The following is a 10,950-nucleotide window of genomic DNA, read 5'->3' as shown; positions in this document are numbered from 1 at the left end:
TTTCTAGTGCGCTTGCGCAGGACCTTTGACCCCTCTGAGTTGAGGCACATGTCGGTGGTTTTAAGAGAAACACGTATAATTCATCCGTTAGCAGGTAGATCATACTACTGTTTCTTTGGGTATGGTATGAAGTAGTGGGTAATTATGCTTTTAGATAAATGGAATTTGGACCCTGTGGGCTGCATAGGTTTTTGTCGTTAAAAGGGTGGTAAAGGAAAAACATTTGATTTGATTGATTCGTGTCACTGTCAAGTGTCACGTTGTAAAACAAAAAGCTGTCCTTTTCAAATGTCTGTCACGAGAAATGCCATGTTCAATCACAGAAATGGTGCAAACCATTTATACGTGCTCAGCATTGTCCACGCAAATGGTATTGTAATTAGTTAGATATTGTTCCCTGATTTAAATGTGTGAAGTAATGGCATGTCGAACGGTCGACGTCAAGGCTTTCTCAGGCCGAATAACTTGGCCTTCCGAAGAAAAGTCGAATTCGAACTCAGCTCATGAGAGAAGACCGACTGTTATTCAGTTGTAGTTCTAGGCTATAGTGAATGCAATGTACTCCCAAGTATATGCATGGCATAAACATATCTGTCTGCTTTATGAAGATCCTCTTCCCCCAGGCAAATTGTCCAGCTTTCCACATACATAAAAATAAAGTAACAATGTTATTTTCGTAGTCCTGTACCAAACATCGAGCCCCTGTCAAAATACTATTTGATGCAGGAAATTATCTTTGACCTGCTGCTTATTTCCACAACACCTTTGTTATGAAGGTTTGATTCCTTTTGGACTCGCAGTGTATGGCTTTGTGAGACTGTCTTGATGGCTACTGCCAATTAATTTGGATAATACATATACTAAACAAACATATAAACACAGCACTTTTGTTTTTGCAATATTTCACAAGATAATGCTGCGATTTTTGCCAGTATAGTACCATGGGATGACCAAGAGCAAAACCCTATACCAGTGTGCATTCCAGTCTCCAAAACCAAAGTGTTGATATCAAGACTATTCACCATTTTGAAGCGACAGACTGGTGTGGACATATCTGTAGTATTCAGTGATCTGCAAGATCTTCCCTGTCACTCCTTACCTTCAGGTATACAAAAGGCCACCTGTACAGTACAAGTTCTGTCAAATTGCACAAAGCTACAGATGCTACAAAACCAACGAGAGCATGCCATAGGCACCCTCGATGTTGGCATGACCTTTTGAGCTGTTGCCAGAGCCCTTGACATTAATGTGTCAATGATTAGTCATCTCAGGGAATGTCAGGAAGAATTTGGCACAACAGCTCATCGCCCGTATGCCCGGTAATCTTGTGTAACAATATCCAACCAAGACCATCATATTCTCCTCCGTGACTGTTTCACGCCAGCCACAGCCACAGCTAATGAAACAGTCGACCTCCATGGTAACCGGTTTTCCCAGCCCATAGACCACACCAGGGTATAGACCTCAACCTTGTGCGATGCCAGAGTCAGCACGACTGGGTTAACATTCATGTTCATTGGCCTCTTGACGATGACAGCATGTTATGTTTTCAGATGAATCCAATTTTCAGATACACACGGTCAGTGGATGGGAGTGGGTTTCAGGGGTACAAATTTTTTTTAAAACCGCTTGTCACAGAGACAGGTAGATTCTTTTTTTTTTGTACCTGTCACCTACAGTTATCTACCTGTCCCCATCAGTCTGACTTTTAGGAAGTCTGTATTATTCTGTGCTAGTTCTACCGATCGCCAGTGTCACATTTTGCGAACATATGATTTCATCTCGGCGAAATTCTGTGACGTCTACATCGCCACCTTGGTGAAGGAATGACAGTCTACCATGTTACCAGAATATTTTGTTGCAGTAGCATATTTCCTTTTATTCAATATTTTTTTCGGGACCGTGACTTTTGCACAGACGATCAGCAGGAGTCCAGTCTGTACTTGTGTAGGCATGCGTTTCCCATTCAAGGGAAACAACCGAGGAAAAGCATCCAGTCTGCGTGCGTTTGGATATGTGTGTGTCTTGAGTGGCTTTCCTTTACACCTACGACACCATACGCAATCCTCCAGCAATAAAAGTTAGCAGTACAGTCCTAAAGCTGTACACTTTTGAGGGAATAGGAAGAGGTCGGGAGTATAAAGATTAACTTCCCTCATGGAATTGAAAGCGTAGATATGATAGGTTCGTTGATGACGGCCATGTACACTAAATGACGTCACCGACAGGTAGACAGGTGTTATTTCAATCCCTGGGGTTTGAAGGGTTGGTGAACACTATGCCGTCGTTGGGGTCAATACTCTGATGGTGGGGTACTTGTGTCGGAGGGGATAAGTCATGACCATCACACTCAGCTTCAATTCACAGATGGTAACTTCAAGGCAGTAAGTGATGAAATCCTGTGCGCAATGGTTGTCCCATTTGTCCCATGCCATGGGGTAACATTTCATCAAGGTAATGCCTGTTCCCATGTTGCTGCTGTATGCAGAGCATTTCTGCAGGCCCAAAATGTAAAGTGCTCAACTAGCTAGCGTATTCGCCTGATCTGTCCCCAAAAGAAAACCTGTGGGATGCATTGACCAAGGTTTTCGTGGGCGACTTCCAGTTCCAAATAACATCGTGGAGTTGCATTTTGTCCTCACACAGGAGTGGGAAAGCATTCCGCAAGTCACAATTGACCATCTCATGAGGTGTGGCGGACATACTCGGTACTGAAGTGTGGAGTTTCCCAAGCTGACCTCACCCCTGATTCCTAACGTACCTCAGCATTACCACTGGCTGTCCGTTTTCATCAGTTATGGAAATGTATTGCTAAGAGTCCATTTTATGCCCCCCCTGAAAAACAGTAGTGACAGGAATTTGATAACGCAGTTAATTTTATCAAAATATTCTGTGTTGCGTTTATAATTTTGTTCAGTTTACTTATATATGTCATGCACTTGACAATGATTTTTTTGCATTGTGAGATCTGATCTGTCAAAAATCACAGTATTGTCTCAGACAGTGGAGAACTTAACTTTTTTAAGTCTTTTCTAATTCATACTTATTTGTATATATCATTTCACACCATGTCTTACAGGTGTAAACAGAGGTACAGACTTGGACCCTATATGTAGGTCTTGCCTTTGTGTGAGGGACCCAGCTGTACATCTGTAGGTCTGGCCTTTGTCTGAGATACCCAGATGTACATGGAGGTCTGCCCTTTATCTGAGAGGCCCAGATGTACATGTAGGTCTGGCTTTGTCTGAGGCCCAGATGTACATGTAGGTCTGGCATTTGTCTGAGAGGCCCAGATGTACATGGGGGTCTGGCCTTTGTCTGAGAGGCCCAGATGTACATGGAGGTCTGCCCTTTATCTGAGAGGCCCAGATGTACATGTAGGTCTGGCTTTGTCTGAGAAGCCCAGATGTACATGTAGGTCTGGCCTTTGCCTGAGAGGCCCAGATGTACATGTGGGTCTGTCCTTTGTCTGAGAGGCCCAGATGTACATGGAGGTCTGACATTTGTCTGAGAGGCCCAGATGTACATGTAGGTCTGTCCTTTGTCTGAGAAGTCCAGATGTACATGGAGGTCTGGCCTTTGTCTGAGAGGCCCAGATGTACATGGAGGTCTGGCCTTTGTCCGAGAGGCCCAGATGTACATGATGGCCTGTCCTTTGTCTGAGAAGCCCAGATGTACATGGAGGTCTGTCCTTTGTCTGAGAAGCCCAGATGTACATGGAGGTCTGTCCTTTGTCTGAGAGGCCCAGATGTACATGGAGGTCTGGTCTTTGTTCGAGAGGCCCAGATGTACATGGTGGCCTGTCCTTTGTCTGAGAAGCCCAGATGTACATGGAGGTCTGTCCTTTGTCTGAGAGGCCCAGATGTACATGGAGGTCTGGCATTTGTCTGAGAGGCCCAGATGTACATGGAGGTCTGTCCTTTGTCTGAGAAGCCCAGATATACATGTAGGTCTGGCCTTTGTCTGAGAGGCCCAGATGTACATGGAGGTCTGGCCTTTGTCTAAGAAGCCCAGATGTACATGGAGGTCTGGCCTTTGTCTGAGAGGCTTAAATGTACATGGAGATCTGTTCTTTGTCTGAGAGGCCCAGATGTACATGGAGGTCTGGCCTTTCTCCCAGAGGTCCAGATGTACATGGAGGTCTGACTTTGTCTGAGAGGCCCAGATGTACATGAAGCTCTGTCCTTTGTCTGAGAGGCTTAGATATAAATGTAGGTCTTTCCTTTGTCTGAGAGGCTCAGATGTACGTGGAGGTCTGGCTTTGTCCGAGAGGCCCAGTTGTACATGGTCTGTCCTTTGTCTGAGAGGCCCAGATGTATATGGAGGTCTGGCTTTGTCTGAGAGGCCCAGTTGTACATGGTCTGTCCTTTGTCTGAGAGGCTCAGATGTACGTGGAGGTCTGGCTTTGTCTGAGAGGCCCAGTTGTACATGGTCTGTCCTTTTGTCTGAGAGGCCCAGATGTACATGGAGGTCTGGCCTTTGTCTGAGAGGCTTAAATGTACATGGAGATCTGTTCTTTGTCTGAGAGGCCCAGATGTACATGGAGGTCTGGCCTTTCTCCCAGAGGTCCAGATGTACATGGAGGTCTGACTTTGTCTGAGAGGCCCAGATGTACATGAAGCTCTGTCCTTTGTCTGAGAGGCTTAGATATAAATGTAGGTCTTTCCTTTGTCTGAGAGGCTCAGATGTACGTGGAGGTCTGGCTTTGTCCGAGAGGCCCAGTTGTACATGGTCTGTCCTTTGTCTGAGAGGCCCAGATGTACATGGAGGCCTGGCCTTTGTCTGAGGCCCAGATGTACATGTAGGTCTGTCCTTTGTCTGAGAGGCTCAGATGTACGTGGAGGTCTGGCTTTGTCCGAGAGGCCCAGTTGTACATGGTCTGTCCTTTGTCTGAGAGGCCCAGATTTATATGGAGGTCTGCCTTTGTCTGAGGCCCAGATGTACATGAGCATTTTGGTGTGTCCTCTGTGTGAGAGATGTTTTTCTACAAAAACTGGCCCCTCTAAGCCAACAAATTTAACACTTTTTATGGAGGGAAGGGAACCATGATCAGCATTTTGGAGTTTCTTTGTATTTGTCCTCTTTAGAACATCACCAAGTAGAAAACAATAATGGCCACATTAAACTTTATTTATAAATAGGATGGTGACCTTTATTAGTACCAATTTGTTTCGTAACCTCAACATACACGAGTAATAACTGACATTATATGTGCTGAGAGTAATCAATCGTGTTTTCCTTTTTCTTTTGACTTTTTTTTGTCACAGGACTTCATCAAAATGGATTGTCGATGGATTTTCGGAATATTTGTTGTCATAGCAACAGTTGTGCTATCTTCAGCTGATGACAGCAAAGATGACAAAAAAGTGAAGAAACTTCAGATTGGGGTGAAGAAACGAGTCAGTGATTGTAAAATTAAATCCAGAAAAGGGGACACATTAAACATGCATTACACAGTGAGTATTACCATAACATAAGTTTACAATTTGTAGTGGCAAATGTCAATCTAATATATACATATATATATATACACACATATATATATACACACATATATATTTATTATATGTATATATATATATATATACATGTATCCAATAGTAAAATGAAGTCTGGACAAAATGTTGTTTGTGAGATGAATACATTTATTGGACTAACAAATGTAACATGAGAGATACATTGCTGCTGTTGATTAATTGGGGAGTTTTTAGATCACTTTTGTCTCTATACAAGGGAAAAAAAGTTGTACTGTATCATGTAACTTGTCAAAAATATTCAAAAACGGTAAGCTCCTCGATTTTCTCTATTCATCTACTCTAAATAACTTTGTTATGAAGCTTTCAGACACACGTTATAGTAATTGAATGTAATTAAAACTAGTTGCCTAATCTTTCCGACATGTTACATGGTTCAGTAGGACTTCTTTTACCGCCAGCGATAAAAACGTTAAAGCTTCAAACCCCTACCATGAGATGCAACAAAGGTGGTGTTAAGCCATGCTATCTGAACTTGTCATTGGTTGTTTTTTGACTCACAGGGTAAACTAGAAGATGGCACAGAGTTTGACAGTAGTGTTGGGCGTAACCAGCCCTTCACTTTCACCCTAGGTGCTGGTCAGGTTATTAAAGGCTGGGATCAAGGATTGTTAGGGTAAGAAAGTCAGTGGCTGAGGGCTTAGGCTCCACATGTCCATAATGTGGGTAAAGCCTAGACTCCATATGTCCATTGATGTGGGCAAAGCCTAGACTCGACATGTCCATAATGTGGCTAAAGCCTAGACTCCACATGTCCATAATGTGGCTAAAGCCTAGACTCCACATGTCCATAATGTGGCTAAAGCCTAGACTCCACATGTCCATAATGTGGCTAAAGCCTAGACTCCACATGTCCCTAATGTAGGTAAAGCCTGGACTCCACATGTCCATAATGTATGTGTTTTAAGCCTGGATTTCACATGTGCATGGAGTGAATAAACCTTACAATCTTTACTAGAAGTTTCTTTTTTCATATGCAAAGAGATTGGTGAATCTGAGTTGTACAAAATGTGGTAAAATAAGTTTGAACTTTTCAAACAAAAACATTCAGTTACCATTAACTATGCAGTGATTTCTTTAATATATTGATGTGGCTTTCTGAAGTGTCTTTAATTGTCAAATCTTGCCACTGAAAACAATTATAGTATGTCAGCATCTTCAACAGCATTCCTCGAATGAAAAACATAGTTGTGCATATATATGTTTCATTTTCGCTCCTGTAGTTTTATATCACACAGTCTGTAAAACTTCAGGGGAGGGATTTCATTGACTGGCATGATAAAAAAAGATTTATGAACTGAAGAGTTGAAAATTTGTGCGATGTTTTAATCAGAATGTGTGAAGGAGAGAAGAGGAAGCTGGTGATACCATCTGACATGGGGTATGGCTCTCGCGGTGCTCCTCCCAAGATACCAGGTCAGTTACAGCAAAATATAAAAGCTGAAATATGCATCAACAGATATGCTTAAACTATATTTAAGAGTACACATAGTTTCAGTAATATTTTCAGACTTTAAAATGTATATCGGGGCCTCCGTGGTTCAGCTGGTTAGCGCACTAGAGCAGCGTAATGACCCAGAAGCCTCTCACTATTGTGGTTGCTGCGAGTTTAAGTCCAGCTTATGCTGGCTTTCTCTCCGGCCGTACGTGGGAAGGTCTCTGCCCAGTTTCCTCCCACCATAATGCTGGCCGCTGTCGTATAAGTGAAATATTCTTGAGTACGGCGTAAAAACACCAATCAAATAAATAAATAAATAAATAAATAAATTAAAATGGATATCAATGCATTCATTTGGTGAGCTTTGTCATGTTTATTGGACCAAACTCTCAGCTGCAGGGTACTCTTGACACATAATCCATAAAAATTCTTTTATTTTTTCTTCATATTCAACTACTGGTAAAATTTATGTGAGCGTTAGTTGAGTTATTTTAACTTGTGGGTAATATTAAAGAGGTATTTCATTATTTAACAGCTTTGTTTAATGTGAAAAAACATCATGTGACACAGGAGTACCTAAGCACTGGCTGTATAATTTTTTAAGATTTTCCCTCAGATTTCAAACATTTTAATGCATTGAACTCTAGTAAGAAAGATCTCAAAAAATAAATCAAAGTATTTTATGCATGGTTTTCAGTTGTCCATCTGATCAACCTTACTTTACCATTTTTTCATGTTAAGAAGCAGCTACATGTAGCTGGTAAGATGATTTCCTTTTTATTTATTTATTTATTTGATTGGCGCCATACTCAAGAATTTTTCACTTATACCACGACGGCCAGCATTACGGTGGTTGGAAACTGGGCAGAGCCCTGGGGGAAACCCATGACCATCCACAGGTTGCTGTAAGACCTTCCCACGAGAGGAAGCCAGCATGAGCTGGTCTTGAACTCACAGCGACCGCATTGGCAAGAGACTCCTGTGTCATTACGCTGCGCTAGCGCGCTCTCCAACTGAGCCACGGAGGCCCCCATTTCCTTTTTACAGTGGACAAAGTCCTCAGATGAGTTTGAATTATAGTCATTGCAAATCCCATAAATATCATAATGCTTCAAAAACTTCAAAAACCTAATGGTTAGAGTATAATTTAAACCCTGTTCAGCTGAATTATTGTGCAGACTGACGTCATTTTTCTTTGTGACGATGATTTTAAACCACGGGCAACTGAATTACTGCGCAAGCTGACGTGTCATGTTACTTTGTGATGCAGCATTCTATCCCGCGTCATTGAGACGTCGCCCCATCATAGCAGAGCTAACTGCTGTCAACATGTCCTGGATGGTTTTTCTTAGTTCAGCTTTACATACATGGAAGAATGGCTTTCTATTTTACATGTGTAAATATTGTAGGGGCAAAATCTTTATCTGCACGTTGCGAAGGGTATATGGGGGTGTGAACCCTGGGTGTGAATTCCCACATGCCCTTCTCAACGTGCGGATAATTTATAATTTCACCCTCATAATATAGATTTCTCTATAGAGAGAGGCATTGGACCACCCTAGAGTGTAGTACATTTCTCCGTGGCCAAGTGTTTATATTCCAATATTCTCTTTTCAACTTGCGGATATAACTTACAATAATGACATCAGTGTCATGAATATTTCAGTTGTGATGACTCACTGGTTTGCTCATATGAGGACAATAGTCATAGCAAAAAGCCATGTTTCACATCATGTGATTTCTTGTATGGACTCATCTGATTCAACAAGTGGAATAAAAATGGGGCAAATCTCAGTCATGAGCTTATAATCGGATGATGTGGTTTGTCAAATCCTACAGTGACAGGAAATAGCACCTGTCCTGTTGTTATTAACCTTTACCAAATTCAACAGGTTGACTCGACACTCTGTGCATTTGCAGACAGTTCGTCATTAGCGTTCCATGTATGTAACTTCTCTCTCTCTCTCCACAGCTGATGCCACCTTGATATTTGAAGTGGAACTCCTTAGTATAGAGAGGAAAGATGAGCTGTAAGCAAGTCTGAGTTGCCACAACAACAGAGGCAGTGCTGTCATTTTCATCCATTTGCTTTTTTCTAATAATATATGTATGCTTAGAAACATGGCATAAATTCATTCACGTCCCTGCTATATTGTGTTGCTGCTAGTAGGTAAAGACTTAAGTTTCTCTTGATTCTCATGTTTTGCTCTATAATGTCAGTTCCATTAACAAGTGATTTTGTACTAACATATACATGTGCAGGTAGCTACATGTACATGTTTGTGCCAGTTAACCTTTGGCTGGTCATAGGTTTCCCCCCCCTTCCCCAGGCTCTGTTCAGTTACGTCCAAATATAATGCTGGCCGCCATCATATATTAATTGAAAGATTCTAGAGTACAACACAAAATAAATAAATAAATAATTAAACAGATCCATAGCTGAATAGTGTACATGTTTTTTGTACTATCAGAATGTGACATACACTTTATATTGGATGTTTGTCCCTCTGAAGAAATTCCTTGCAAAAATAAAGTTTAGTTGACATTTAAGGCACGCTCAAGCATTGTTGCATATCTTCTGTCAGAATGTCTATATTATCAGTTATGTTTTGCATATTCCCCAGAAGTATTCACCTGTAGCTGTGTTTGTGCTGTCCCCAGAAATATTTACCTGTGGCTGTGTTTGTGCTGTCCATCATGTTCAGTCTTGTCAGGGTGTTTGAGATACAACTTTAAGATGACATGTTTGTTTTACAAAGTGACACTACAAAAATGTTTTTTTCCAATTTTTATGATTTGTATGTTTTTCAAGGCTATCCAGTCCTATACATTTGTCTTAATCAGGAAAAAATGCTGAGATAATCTACTTTTTTCCCCCCTACAAATAAGGTGATTTTCAAGTTTTATTTTTATACCCTTGACGTTGAAAAAAGATTTATTCTGGCTGTAAAACAACTAGTAAAATTGGAGCGGGGTAAATTGTGGGCCAAACGAGGTGTTGGATCAATCCCACCCTCCTAAGGGCACTTTCCTGTGGATATATAATCAGCGAATTCACCTGACCCTTTTCCCCTCGGCCTCCACACTAGTGTTCTTGGGATGAGCAGTTGACAGATCTTGTTTGTGTGGTTTAACATGAAGTTCCTGGGATATTACTTACATTCCACCTATAAGGCATAAATACTGAGCTCGCTCAGCAGATGAAATGCATCACATGTGGTATAGTTTTGGACTTGCCTTAAACGGCTGCATTGGTGATCACCCTGGGCAATTCGGTTTTCTTAATATTTGGGCCCTGAAGAAACTGACAGTGCCATAAATTTTCTTGAGTATGGGATTAAAACATCAATCCATCCTGTCCTGTCCAATTCTTAGATTCTAGCATCAAAACATAGTACAGTTATTTATGTGTTATCTGGATAGACCTGTACAGCTATTATACCAAGCTACTGTTAATAGCAAGTAGATTGTGTGTCAACTGTGTCTGGATTTATAATGTCAAACTTCTGTTTTACGAGGAAATTGTACGTTTGAAAATAAAATGTGCTAATTAACCTTCGTGTTATATAGTTGTGTTCAGTTTTTTTTTTTATACTCGATTGCTGCAGTGTAATACTGGTATTGGCTTATTTGCTGCAGAAATGCAGTTACTGGGCTGCCTCATGACGCAGAACATGAAGAGAATGGCTTCCTTCGAGTTCATCATAACAGTGTTGTCTGTGAATTTAATTGATGTTTAAAACTTGGCGATATACATCCGAGTTGATGCAACATTGCTGTATTTATAGTATTAAATCTTGGCATTTAATGGAAAAGGCCACCGACGTCAGTATTCTTGACAGGCTTTTAGAAATTAAATGGTGAGTAAATAAGCTTTTCAACTGTTTTATACATACCCTATATGACCTAAAATGACCCACAAAAGTGCATTGTTAGAGGCAAATGTCACAAAACATTCTTTTTCGTGCTGAAACTTAC

General features: G+C 41.1%; 1 protein-coding gene across 2 annotated transcripts; it reads left to right on the top strand.

Annotated features, from left to right (window-relative positions):
* Window positions 1-41: 41 nt before the first annotated feature.
* LOC135468138 (peptidyl-prolyl cis-trans isomerase FKBP2-like) lies at window positions 42-10,321 on the top strand. Of its 2 annotated transcripts, none has more exons than XM_064746220.1 (5): window positions 42-94; window positions 5,268-5,456; window positions 6,038-6,150; window positions 6,868-6,950; window positions 8,945-10,321. In XM_064746220.1, the coding sequence occupies exons 2-5, from the start codon at window positions 5,280-5,282 to the stop codon at window positions 9,004-9,006; spliced, it is 435 nt and encodes a 144-aa protein (XP_064602290.1). In that variant the 5' UTR covers window positions 42-94; window positions 5,268-5,279; the 3' UTR covers window positions 9,007-10,321. The 2 variants fall into 2 exon arrangements, with proteins under 2 accessions (XP_064602290.1, XP_064602291.1); XM_064746221.1 differs by having other exon boundaries at window positions 67-119.
* Window positions 10,322-10,950: the final 629 nt, after the last annotated feature.

The sequence above is a fragment of the Liolophura sinensis genome, chromosome 6 (genome assembly GCF_032854445.1).
Source record: "Liolophura sinensis isolate JHLJ2023 chromosome 6, CUHK_Ljap_v2, whole genome shotgun sequence".
NCBI classification, from domain to species: domain Eukaryota; kingdom Metazoa; phylum Mollusca; class Polyplacophora; order Chitonida; family Chitonidae; genus Liolophura; species Liolophura sinensis.
This window is presented reverse-complemented; position numbering and strand designations above follow the sequence as displayed.

Coding starts and splice junctions, on each gene's coding strand:
- LOC135468138 (XM_064746220.1), top strand. CDS start 5,280: ATGGATTGTCGATGGATTTTCGGAATATTTGTTGTCATAGCAACAGTT. Junction 6,151..6,867: donor TGGGATCAAGGATTGTTAGG/GTAAGAAAGTCA, acceptor TGTTTTAATCAG/AATGTGTGAAGGAGAGAAGA. Junction 6,951..8,944: donor TGCTCCTCCCAAGATACCAG/GTCAGTTACAGC, acceptor CTCTCTCCACAG/CTGATGCCACCTTGATATTT.